This window comes from Poecilia mexicana, unplaced genomic scaffold, assembly GCF_051168715.1.
Source record: "Poecilia mexicana isolate PSO_F unplaced genomic scaffold, ASM5116871v1 scaffold_10, whole genome shotgun sequence".
Classification (NCBI taxonomy): domain Eukaryota; kingdom Metazoa; phylum Chordata; class Actinopteri; order Cyprinodontiformes; family Poeciliidae; genus Poecilia; species Poecilia mexicana.
Genome location: NW_028263379.1, coordinates 27,773,418 through 27,786,599, shown reverse-complemented (window position 1 = coordinate 27,786,599; position 13,182 = coordinate 27,773,418). Strand labels below are relative to the sequence as shown.

The window sequence follows — 13,182 nt, the reverse complement described above, 5'->3', positions numbered from 1 at the left end:
CACCTTTTCCAGCAGTTAAAACAGTTTAATCCGTTGCTAACAAGTCGTAACCTGTTTTTCCGAGCCGCCTTCAAACGCAAATAACGCTGAGACGCTCGCGCTGGGTTTACACCTGTGAGGCAGCAAAGGAGACCTGCTGCTGCTGCGCAGGTGTGTGTTAGAATCATGGCAGCAAACCAGCAAAACGTAAATAACTTTGCACAGTTTTTTCCCCAAACTAACCGACTGAGTTGAGTAAAGATGTTGGATGCAGGTAATGATAGCTAAAAGATGACTAGCTAATATCAGTACAGCACGTTAAGCTTGTTAACAAGTAGCCTGTATGCTATTGATGTTGTTGTCTATGTTCAGCTACGTAGACTCATTTTGCCCCCCCCCATCCCTCCTGTTAAACTCGTCTGGAGCCGGGGCTGGTCCGTAGTTCTCTAGGTAAGAGGCTGAACAAACAGCCGTGTATTTTGCCACCTGGGCGGTGAAGAGAAGCTGAGGGAACCGTATCTGATGGGGAAACAGTAACACCAGTATTGTGAGTAATTTCTTCTTCTGTGGATTGTAGGAAGCAGCTATGTTTTGCGTCATACTATGCATGAGCTGGGGATTCTCTGGAAGAAAAGATCCGTTTTCTCGGTTTACACGACATCGGAAAACGGTACGTTTCAGAAACATCGCACTCTGGAACCCGTTTTCAATCTGTGCCGTTGTCAGAGAAAACATTCGGTGGTTTCGTGTAAATGCGCACTACAAACGCAACAAAACTCTTCCGTTTTCCCCGAAATCGTTGTCGTGTAAACGGGGCCTTAGTCAGACTGAACTGAGATTGTTTCTGACAGCATTTATTTAAGTCATGACAACTATTCTTAGCCATATTTAGATCTGGACCATTCTAAAACATGAATATGCTCTGGCCCAAACATTGTGTTTCTGGTTGAATGTTTAGGGGCCATCGCCCTCTTGGAAGGTGAATCTCAACAATTGTCTTAAATCCTCTAAAATGTTTCTGTCCAGAACCACACTGAGTTTGGCTCAGTGGCTTTTTATTTGTCAAAAAAAAAAAAAAAAATTTCCAACCACTTTGTGTTAGTCTACCACATAAAATCCCAATAAAATCCACTGATGTTAGTCAATATCTTGCCCAGCGAAGCTTGAACAGCAGCAAAATCCAGTCAATAGTGTCATACCTGGTTGAGGTCATAGAAGATGACGCTGAACTTGCCAAACTGCTCCACCCGCCCAGAAACATCCACGTAGCGGTACAAATCGATGGGCAGAGGGGTTTCATTGATGACCGCCTGCATGCTGGTGACTCTGAAGTTGTTGTAGCTGTAGTCAAATCTGGCATTGACCAAGCCTTCCTCGCTGAAGCGGAAGATTTGCCGACTTGTCAGGGGGCCTTTAAAAAAGAAAAGAAAAAAAAAACACATTAGCAGATGAAAGAGAGGAATGCATCCCATGCGTCTGAGCGCAGAGCATTTAGAGCCGCTCCTCACACTGCCGAATTAATTTAAATCAAAAGCTAATTCGCCGTCGTTAACAGACACAGTTCAAACCGTTCGATCTCAACTATGTCCACGCCGCTATGGCATTTCCAGTGGTGACCTTTAATATGAGGAGATAATGAAATCCAAAGACAATAGCGCTGATGAGCCAATGTGCTCCTTAATGTCAGGACATCAGCATTAACAACACCATCCTTCACCTCTGCTGCCCGGCCGCGCCAACTCATCCTGCTTCGGAGTTGGAGTTGGGGGGTGTTTGGTGGGGCCTGTTAATGAAACACCATTATGCAGCTATTTGAGATGACTCTGATTGCAGTTGAAATGACTAAGTGTCTCGCTTTGGAGCCCGCCGGATAGCTGGATCAGCGTTACGTTGCCTATTTTTATTTTTCCGTGGAATGTTGATTCGGAACCTCGGCTAATAGGGAGGCGGCGCAGGAGAGCGAACTGCGAGGCTTTTCCCGAAGCCTCCGGGAGGCTGGCAGTCTGTTCGTCTCTAGCTGTCACTTCTCAGAGCTGTCACTTTTTTTTTTTATTTCAGTGTTTTTACTCCCTTTGCCTGCTTCTCTTCTTTACACTTTTGGGGTTCCTTACTTTTCCTTGTCTCCTCTCAAGGGACAATTACCGCTATCTCTTCCCCTCTCTAAGGCTCCGTTTGTTCTGCTGAAATGAGATCAGTTAAAGGAAAGGTGAGAGTCTATTCACGGGGAGGGCAAAGCAATAAACACACACACAGTTTGTATGTGTATGTGCGTACGCACGCACGCACATACACACACACACAGCTGCAGATTAGTGACACCTGATCGTGGCTCACCAATCACAAAGGCACGGGAAGTGGACCGGTATGAGAGATAGGAGTGTTCGCAATGACCCTGGACAGAGTCTGGAAGTTAAAGGAGCTGCTGAGCTGTGTCAACGACGACGGCGTCTAATGACGGACCTGATACAACCTCATGGTTACTGCTGCGCCGTTCTAACTGGGATCTGTATTTGGTTTGGGTCTATTGGGTCTTCAAAGGGTTTTCGGTTCCCCATGCAAATCGACACCCGTTGCTATTCAGAGCCGGGCAATAACCAGAACCAATGTTGAGCTGGCGTATATTTAGACATAGATGGGGCAGAGTTGGTTTGCAGATGAGGAAGAGGCGACGCAGCTCATGGGCCTGGGGGTGGTCTTGTATTCAAAGTTGTGGTAGACCACAATCTCTTCCACTTGAACATGCTCGGCTCAATTCACACTTCTAACTGTGGCTGCCTCCGTCTCAGATGAAATAGCGCTGTGTCTGACTCAAAGCCAGACTAGAGAGTTTGAGATCTATGATGAAATTTGGTTTCCCCTGCTCTCTGTACAGAGGTGATTTGCTCAAAAAAGGATTTTGATTTAAACTGTGAATATTAGGCAAAGATAAGTGTGGCTAGCAGAGAAGCAGCTTTAAGACAACGGCTACGGTTACAGAGCAGAAACAGCTCCTGAAACTGAGCGCCACAGACGCCGACGTAAGACAAAACCGGGTCACTTGACTCAGAGCCGCAGTAGAGTGAAGGCCCAGGATTGAACCCTTAATCTGAAGTGATCTGAAATAAGAAAATATATAAATATATGATTTTTCAATCCCACTGGATCAAAAATGACTCTGCTTTTATTTGTTTATGTCTCTCATTGCTTCTTGTAATTTTATTGTGTAATTTAAGACAATGTGTGATTTTATTTTTGTTCATTTTTAGGTTGGTTTTAACAACTGACTACAGTCATCCCTCGCTATAATGCGGTTCACTTTTCGCGGTCTTGCTGCTTTGCAGAAATTATTTTTGTGCAGTTTTTTTTCACAGTGCATTGTGTTCTGAGTCCTGATTGGATAAACAGTCTCTGTGGTTCTTCTATACCTGGGTGCCAATAACGTTACAGTATTTAAATAAACGTAATACAGACTGGCCATTCAGGAGATGAAAACTGAAACTTTGAATGCCTGCTGGAAAAAACTGTGGCCAGAGGCAGCAAAACCCGACCGGAGGCTCGGTTGACGAGATCTGGAGGCCCGACTGATGCACACGCAGATCCGCTGACCTGAAAACATGTTTTGTTCTTTGGTTTCAATGTGGAGTATTTAATTATGCTGTATAATAATTGTAAAAAATAAATGTAACTACTTCGCAGATTTCGCTTATCGTGGGTAATTTTCAGAACCCAACCCCCGCGAAAAACGAGGGATCACTGTATTGATGAAAATGAGCTTATTTCACTTACAATATGGGAAAAATGTCTTGTTATATGTTAATGTCTTGAAAATAATCTGTCAGTGAAACCAGTACTTTTTCATCGCTATTAAGGAATTATTGATTCAAAACAAACTCCTTTTTCTTGCTGAAAAGTTTTGCTGACCGGCTCTCAGAACATTAGTCTGGCTGGATGCTCGACAACACACGAGGCGAAAGAGGGAAGTGAATGACATCATTCGCCTCTGCTGAGTGGATTTGGACGGCTGGAGCCGAGATCGATGATGTCAGTTTGGCCTTCAGGATAAACACAGTAGATATGAACTTATTTTAGCCAGCTTCGGAACAATGACATTATCTGATTTAGATTAATTACGTAATTATGAATCAAAATAATCACATTTTGATTAATAAAGTTAGTTGTAAGTTAGTTTTGTCTTAATTCTAAGCTGCTTACAGTAGAAGCTGGACCAAAAATACCTACTACGATTTTATGTTTTTGCAGTGTAAAGGAGAATATTTGTGCATCCGTTTGTGACCTTAAACTCAAAGAACAGTGATCCAATGCAGTCCATCTCTGCGCTTAAACCTTATTGAGATGCTGTGGCTTTACATTAAACACACTCTTTTAACTTGAAAACACCTCAAAATTTGCAACAAAGAGTGGATTGGGGTAGTTTGAACAGCCTGACTTTTGTATTTACTTGGCTTTTGTAGGTGAGAAGGATGAAAATGTGTGAAAAAAAGAAACAACGGAAGACATTTTGGCAGCATACCCGTCTGTCTGTATCGTATGGAGCTTATGAAGCCGTCGTGGGTGAGGTGAATGGTCTTGACGGTGCCGGAGGCGTCGTCGTAGGTGAAGGTCACCAGGGTGGAGTCATACACCACCTCTGAGAGCCTCGCTGCAGGTGTGTACCTTTATACAAAACACAACGAAAAACAGGAAAACAAGCAGAAGTGGAAAAAGAAGTATTACACTCGAGCTCAACACAATGCATTTCATTTTCAATTTTAGCAGCCGTGCTACGTGGAATGAATAATCCAAAGATCCCTCGGGGCCGTTGAGGAAGAGGCTGCATCGTTCTTCAACGTTTCATCAGAATCGGGAGCATTTACTGCCGAAGTCGTGGCGTTTTAGGTCTCGGAAACGGCACCGTTCATAACGCCGCTCTCACGCGGTCCGAGGAGTGTCGGGAATATACAACACGCCCGGATAAGATCAGTGGTGTCTGGCTCAGTACGGCGCTCAGAAGCAATCATAGGCGGAACTGACCTCGAACCCGTCTCCCTGGTTCGTTCATTCGGTGTCATTAGTAAGGACAGCAGGTTGTGCGAGCTACTTTTTAAGATTAGCCTTTAACTACTGCACTCCCACTGAGGCAATCTCTTTTATGTGTTTTTTTTTTTTTACACACGCAGCGATTGTGCCAAAGTAGAGTAGAGTGAGAAGCCCCGCGTTGCCATGGGGAACCGTACCTGTAGATGACGCTGCGGCCCGTCCCCAGGAACTGGGTCCTCCGCAGGCGACCGTCCAGCGTGTAGTCCTGCATGAACGAGGCCTGGCTCTCCGGAGGGGTGTAGATGTTCCTGTAGTAGCCGACGGACAGCAGCGACTGCAGGGTGTGCTTCACCATGCTGGGCATCGTCACGGCAACCAGGCGGTCCGTTTGGTCGTAATCAAAGATGTAGCGCCGCTGGCTGTGCAGTAGCAGCATGATGGACTGCGGGAACACGCAGAGGAGGACAAAGAAGGAGCTCTGAGTGGCTTCATGGAGGTTTTGTCAAGTTTTTATTTTTACTTTGACCCTGTTCTGTTGGAGAAACCCTTTATTTATTTATTTATTTATTTATTTATTTATTTATTTATTTATTTATTTATTTATTTATTTATGTTGCTTTGCAAAAGTAAACCTGGGATATGTTCAAGTCAAGTCAAGTTTCTTTGTATAGAAGATTTCAGGCAGAAGGCAGTTCAAAGAGCTTCACACTATTAAAACATAATACAGTAACCAATTAGGAAATGAGTAATAAACAATACAAATTTATCAAATGCCATCATCAAAATCATCTAGCAAGTTGTACATAAAATACACTCATCAGTGTTCCTATTAATAAGATGTGTTTTTTGTTTGTTTGTTTTTTTAGCCTTGATTTCATTGAATTCAGTGTTTCAGCATCTTTGCAGTTTTCTAGAAGTTTGTTCCAGATTGGTGGAGCGTAGAAGCTGAATGCTCCTTCTCCACGTTTGGTTCTGTTTCTTCATATGTTGTAACACTGCAATTGAAAGCTTAAGCATATTTTATCGAGAGTCTATGTAGGAATATTTAGTCATATTTATTTATTTAATAGTCAAGTAGAAGAAAAAGTTCACGTTTGTTACCAGGTAAAATCTGAAAAGTTTGGTCAGTATTGACCAGTTTATGCTCCATTTGTCTTCTCATCAACTATCTGACCAACTCTCCTGTCTCTGCTGATGAACAGCATCCCCGCAGCATGATGCAGCCACCTCCATGTTTCACTGTGGGCATGTGGAATTAGGGTGACGTGTGTTGTTAGGTTTCCTACTGTGTTTTATGTTTGGGCCTGGTTTACGTGGCTTTCCAGCACACATAACTAAGCGTACATTTGACAAATTTCATTACATTTTGGTCTATTAGAGCGAAACATCTGCTTTGCAGTGACTTGAAATCAGATTTAGCTACTTCGGATCTCTTACTGATTATTTATTATCCATGTCTTGTTAGATTTTCAGATGTCCCAAACGCTTTGTAATATCAAACCAATATTCCCTGACATGCTCAAAGATTACAATACCACTTTTTGTCAAACTATGGTTTAAGCTTCCCCACAACTTCACACCTTAAATGTTTTGTTGTGTAATTAAAGATGTACTTACACGCAGGTTGACAATGTGTAAGTGGATCATTTACAAAACATTTTCTTTCCTTTTTTGTCTTTTAGTCGCTAGAACGCGATATATTGATGTCTGTGTGCTTAACGTGTGAAAACATGAAAAAGTTCTTGAAAAACTTTCTCTGCATCGTAGAAGCAGCTATCGGTTTCAGCTGCAACGCAGACTCTGCGTTTAACTCCGACTAAACTATTCCGGTAGGTTTTTTTAAGCTCGGATCAATCCGTCTCATTTAATGCATTTCGTGTTGCATCAGATCATCTGTCAAAGCACCGCAGTGTTTACTGTAAAAGCCCCTTTCAGAAAACTGCTGTTTTATTTTCACAACTCTGCAACAAGAAAAAAAAAGAAAAAAAGATCCTGTCAATCTGCTCAAAACCCACTTGGGTTCTGCTATGCGTCACAAAGAATATTCTTGGTGATTTTCATGCTCTCAGAGGCTTGTAGCTGTTATCCAGATTTACAGACAGCAGATTTCAAAGATTTAAAAAAAAAGGATACACATGAAAAAAGCAGGGAATCTTAAAGAATAACTTTAAGAGGATGGTAAAGGAGGAAGAGGTGCTGCAGATCAGCTTACATGCTTTCAACTTCCAACATTTGTTTCCCGCAACAGACGTGGTTTTCATCTGGTAAGCACTGGTTTCACTTTCAGGTGAACGACCAGGTTTGCATCATGTGTTAGACGACTTTAAGAGACACCGGCTGCCTTTAGAGGAGAGTCAATACGGGCTGGTTCTGTTAAGACGTTTCCTCACTCTGTCTGCGTATGTGTAGCTCCAGATCTTGCCGTTGACCCAGGCCCTGGACACCACCCGGTCGTTCTCGTACTCCAGCCGCTCGGACCACTCGCCGCGGTGGATGGCCGACAGCAGCCCGCCGGCCGAGTAGCTGATGTTCACCTCGGTGTACTTGCTGCTGGGCGACCAGACGACGGGCCGGCCCAGCGGGTCGTACTGGATGTGCAGGGTGAACTTCCTGTGGTCATCGTAGATCTTCCCCACCCGGGTGTTCTGGTCGAAGTCTATGGAAAGCAGGTTCCTGTTGTGAGCCTGAAAAGAACAACAGAATAAAACTTTTCTTTTTTTAATAATCATAAACTCTGAATGAGGAAGCAGGCTTATTAAATAAAAAAAATAAAAAAGAAAATAGCTGGCTTGTCTGAGACAAGCAAAGCTCAAATAAATTAATTGTGACATTTGGAGCAAATCCAGACTGCATAATAACAGTAGTAATAAATTACCTCGCGAATAAGAGGAGAAAAGTCCTGAGGATTGCAAATTAATTAGCAGCCGTAAGATAAGATGTCAGCTTCTAATAAAATATTCTGACTATGCAATGTGCTTTCTGCTGCAAAACGGGGGAGGCGTCGCTGTTGATGGATGCGTTTGGGAAGCCAGGATCGAGTCATTTAACCCGTCGGCCCCCACACCCACCGAGTTCAGACTCGGTTCGTCCAGCGGGTTGTGCAACGTGAAGTTGAAGAGCTGCTCGCACCGCTGAACAGCAGACAGAGAGAGAGAGAGGGGACAATCCCTCCCTGTTTGTAAAGGAAATGGAAATGACAAAGTGTTGAAGCAAAGAAGATTTACAAGTGCAGCGGAGTGAATTAGAATATCTTTGCAAAGTTAGCTGATTTCAACAATTCGGTTGAATATGTGACACTTAAACGTGGATTTATTGTGACCACAGAGGGATACGTTTTAATGATTTTTGTTTGTTTAGCTGTTTGTGTCTTAGAGCGAACAAAAATCCAAACTTTACTTAGTCAGAAAATGTGATTATTATAGAAGGATTAATTTAAAACATGGATTTTTAACAGAAATGATACTGAAAAAGTCAAAGCAGGAAGAGCTCAAAGGCTTTAAGGTGGATTGATGCACTTACTTTTGATTCATTACAACTCAATGGACCAACGCCAGCGGATGACGTGACTTCCCAAACGATTCTGACTCTAGAAGTGTCACGCTGGACCTCAAGCAACATGGATTATGTCCTAATATGAACTCAGAATCTGGGACCCTGATTTCCAAATAAAATACAAAACTGACTTTAATATTTATGTCAGCTAAAATGACTCTGATTAAACAGCGGCTTTCATCAGGGACGTAGCACATGGCCTCTTAAACCACTGACTCAATGCTGCAGTTTCTTTTACTTCTTCGACCAGACTTTTTCCTTCCACTCAATTTTTTTCTGTTAACACACTACTACGATAAAGGAACCTGTGAACCGTCAGCTCATCAGTCAACCGTCAAGTTCCCATTCTTGCGTTGGCTGTAACGTTTCTGCTTTGTAACATTTAAATATCCTGAGGAACTGAATTTTGAATATTCATTTGTTGTAAGATATAAACATCAAAATAACCACAAATGCAGCAGCAGCACCAGGCGTGTGAAACTCATTTCACATCAAGATGGCGACTGCACTGATAAAACAAACAGCGCTGCTTTCGATTAGCACTTCTAAAAAGTGTAACAAATTTTAACATCGTTTCATGCCGATGTAACTTTGTCCTATCCAGCTGAAAACTGATTTGATTTTACAAATAAAATAATATTTAAGAACAAAACTGTTGCCTTGAAGTTCAATTGATCCCTTCACAGTCCAGAGGGCCAAATAAACAGAGTTGGGTAGTAACTAACTACATTTACTCAGATTTATTTGAGTAACTTTTTTTTTTGTTACTTTCTTTTTTGTTGCTTTTTACAGGTCAACCAGCCAACAAACATAAGAACAAGGCAAAAATGCAACATTACAGAAACAAAACCCCAAAACCCAAGAAGAGAACTAAACGATAAAACGGGAAAGTAAGAATAAGAATAACTTACAAAGATTAACTATACTCCAACCAGAAGAAAAAGGAGAACAAACCCTTATATACATATACACATAGCTACAAACACGTAGATAGTTAACACCTCCAGTTTTACTCCTACCACACTCCTCACCACAGACCTCGTCTCATTGCAGACAAGAGAAACGATTCTCATCCACGGCAGCTCAGAAAGCTCCTAATACTTTCTCTCTCATCATCCACGTTGTGTAAGGTTCATGTCCATAGTTCTGTAAAAATCCCTTCAACATGAAAATCAAGCTGTTCATAAGTGGCTATTTCACTCATTTCACTCATCCATTCACTAAATGGAATAACATGTTTTGCTCCCCAGTGTCTCAGGGCCGTCCTGCACCCAGTGATCGGTGCTGATCTACTACAATGAGTGTCAGCCCCCATCCCTCTGTTACCTAAAATACACAGAGAGGGATTACATCTATCCTGAATGCTTTGTTGATAAAGCACGATTATATTATCCAAAAGATTGTTTTTAACTTTTCACTTTCATACGACATTATGTTCCTCTGCACTTCCCACACCTCCAGCACGACTCAGAATCACAGAGCTTTAATGTTTCCAGTAGAGTCTCTGTATGATTTTATGTGTAATTAGGCGGGTCTGAACGTCTCCTGATGCCATGATCCTGTTATTTTTTCCTTTTCTCCATGGTTAACTCATTCTGCAGATCGTCATCCTGTGCTCTCTTGAGGTTCAGTGAGTGAAAATGTCTCATAAAAGTGTAAAATTTTTAAGCCCCGCCCCTAACGCCATGATTACTCTGTGCTAACTGTGTTTGAGGTAAAAGGGGAAGTTTTCTTTGTACTGATATTATACAACTTTTTAACTTCTGTAAAAAGTTGTGCAAAAGACATAATCTCACGAATCCCTTGAGTAACTTTAAAAATAAATAAATGAGTAAATACTTTAAGGAGTATTTTTATTACACTGTACTTTTTACTTTTACTTGGGTCATTTTATTATGAAGTATTTTTACTCTTACTTGAGTAAAAATTCTGGATTTTCTACCCACTGAATGAAAAATAAACATGTTTTAACCAAAAATTAATCAGACAAACTCCAGTTTTTGTTCAAGTTTCCTGAGTTTTTTTTTTTTTAATGAAAGAAACTGATTTGGAAACAAATGATTTCATTTTTTTGATACTTATATGAATTATTGTAATTTCCATCCTTAACATACCAAATTTTTTCACTTAACTTCATGTTGTGGTCCGTCTGGTTGATTTCAATATTAAATGATTGATAAATTGATCAGTCTCTCAGTACTTGATTAGACTTTTTACCAAATACTTTTTTACTCTTACTTGAGTAATTTCTGGAACGTCTACTTCTTACTTTTACTTGAGTAAAAATCTGTTTTAGTGGTGCTGCTCTTACTGCACATGAATAACTGCTGAGGGCCGGATTTGAGTTTGACGCCTGTAGCTCAAACTATATGCAATGAATCTATAAAATCTCATTTTGAAGTACTAAAAATTGCTAAAACATCTCTCAGTTTATAACACCTGGACCCTGCTGAGACTTTTAATGGTTCAGGCTTCGTGCAGCAGGTCGCTGTGGAGGAACAAACTTGTTTTTTTGGTTTTGCTTGTTTACCCTGAGTCTGCGTTCGTAGGTGCTGTAGTTGGCCTTGCTCTGCTCCTTCCTCTGCCTCCACTCGATCAGGCTAGGGCCGTGGTCGCCGGGCAGGCTGATGTTGCAGCGGCTGGCCGTGGGGCTGACTCCGCCCCCGGTGCCGCCCGGCAGGAGGGGCTCCGTGCTCAGTGACAGCTCCATCCCGCTCGCTAGCGCCACCAGAAACGACCCGTCGGAGCTGACTCTGTACGAGTTCTGGGCGTGATCTGAAGGTGTCGGGGTGGTGAGGTGGAGGAGGAGGGTGGGAGCCGTGCATTTTCCACGGGTGGGTCACACATTCGCAGAGACAAACCACAGAAGCAAACATGCAGTGACACAAACGAAAAGAAAGAAAAAAAAATGTGTGAGAAAAACAGCAGCAGCTGAATAAGAAAAGAAGCCTTGAGAACAACAAATCTTCAAGATACAGACACTTCTGTAACGTGTTTTTCTTTTTTGTTTAAATTGATTGCTTAAATCACTTCGCCGAGTGCTTAGCACTTCACTGTATAAACCGTAGCAGCTTTGGAGAAATCTAATCTACTCAAAGGGAGGAGGGAAGGGAGAAAAGAGACAGATGGACAGATAATGAGAGGCAGAGAGTAATGAAAAAGAGGCAACGAATAGAGAGGGAGAGAGAGGGAAGGAGGGAGGCAGCGCGCCGACGCCGCGGTGGTCGTAAAACGTTTCCCAGAAACTCTTCTTTTAAATTCATCTCTATATTGTTGCGAGTCATATTTCACCCTGATCTTCACACGTGCTGCTATCGCTTTGCGTCACGTCGTTACTCGCCCCGAGAACACAATTAATTAAAAAAAAAAAAAAAAGAGAGAGGAAAAATAATCTTAAAACCTACACTTTTAACCCATCAAATTTAACGCAGATAATAAACCAAATTGTTCTGTCTATTCCCACTGCTCCTGTATAAGAAAATAAATTTAAAAAATCCTCCTTCCCATATGGTTATTGTTGCCTCTGAGGCAGGTGGGAATAAAGGGACTGTGTATCTCGGAGGGTCATTCTGACGGTTTTCCCCCCAGCAGCAGCTGAGTCACGTCGTCGCCGCGGCGTGAGCGCGCACAAGCGAGCGACTGAATCTGCGAGTGCAGCCCCGCCCCGTCTCCGCAGTGCTGCTGTCATTGTGACAACCGCTAGAAAGCAATTAAAGGGCTGACATGAGAAGAAACTGCTCCCATGAGTGGCTCCTCCACTCCACTCTCATTTTTTCCTCCTCTCATCTCTGCCCTCTTTTTTTTCCTTCTTCTTCTATTTTTTTTTTCCATTCCCGCCGCTGCCCCCAGCTGTTGTTAAGACATTTCACAAGTCAGTCGGAATCTGTCTCCCTCCTTCGCCATCAATGGAAGGAATGAATTCATTAATAGCCCTTTCTTCTTCTTCTTCTTCTGATCGCCTCCTCCTCCCGCTGAAAACGGAAGGAGGTCAGACTCAGATGGGGAGTTTAATAAAGGGGAGGAAGAGGAGGTTTTCCAACAAGATGAGTCCAGATGAAGAGGAGGAATCTGAACTGATCCCACCGTGGATGTTTTCCTTTTAACGTTTCTTTACATCCACAAACGTAAAAATGTTTTTATCGGGATTTAGTTTGGCAGATTCTGTACACCTGAGAGCAGCTTTTCAATTTTTTCTTAATTGAAACTTTTGCACATTTTCTTTGCAGAATACTTTGCAGAGTTCTGCAACTGACTCTCAAAAAAAATCAGAAGGAAAACCTCCCCACAGCATGACGCTGACGCCGCCATGTTTGCCCCACGGTGGTCGTAGTGTTTGTCTCTTTTGCCACAGTTTCCCAGGTGGGCCAAAAGGTTCAATTCTGCCGTTTCCGCTCCAGGGTTTCGACTCGCCACTACTCAAACGTGTGAAATTCTATGACTAATAGTTTCCCGTCAGCAGATTTTGTCACCGTGTCTTGAACCTTTATCTTGGCACAAGATTTTATTTAACAAAAATGGACCTCATATTTTTTTTATTCATAAAAACAAAATTAAAACCAAGTTTTCATTTCCTGTCATTTCATACTCGCTGTAAGCTCCACCTTGTGTTGGTCTGTGTGACGGACCAACACAGTT

At 42.3% G+C, this 13,182-nt stretch overlaps 1 protein-coding gene across 1 annotated transcript in view; it reads right to left on the bottom strand.

Annotated features, from left to right (window-relative positions):
- The window catches only part of tenm1 (teneurin transmembrane protein 1), a 147,959-nt gene that overhangs the window by 11,111 nt on the left and 123,666 nt on the right, over positions 1 to 13,182 (bottom strand). Inside the window, exons 25-29 of the mRNA XM_088009765.1 lie at positions 11,078 to 11,322; positions 7,386 to 7,679; positions 5,193 to 5,437; positions 4,490 to 4,632; positions 1,179 to 1,390 (exon numbers count right to left, since the gene is read on the bottom strand). Of these exons, the coding sequence (XP_087865891.1) occupies positions 1,179 to 1,390; positions 4,490 to 4,632; positions 5,193 to 5,437; positions 7,386 to 7,679; positions 11,078 to 11,322 (1,139 nt within the window). The remainder of the gene's footprint in view (positions 1 to 1,178; positions 1,391 to 4,489; positions 4,633 to 5,192; positions 5,438 to 7,385; positions 7,680 to 11,077; positions 11,323 to 13,182) is intronic.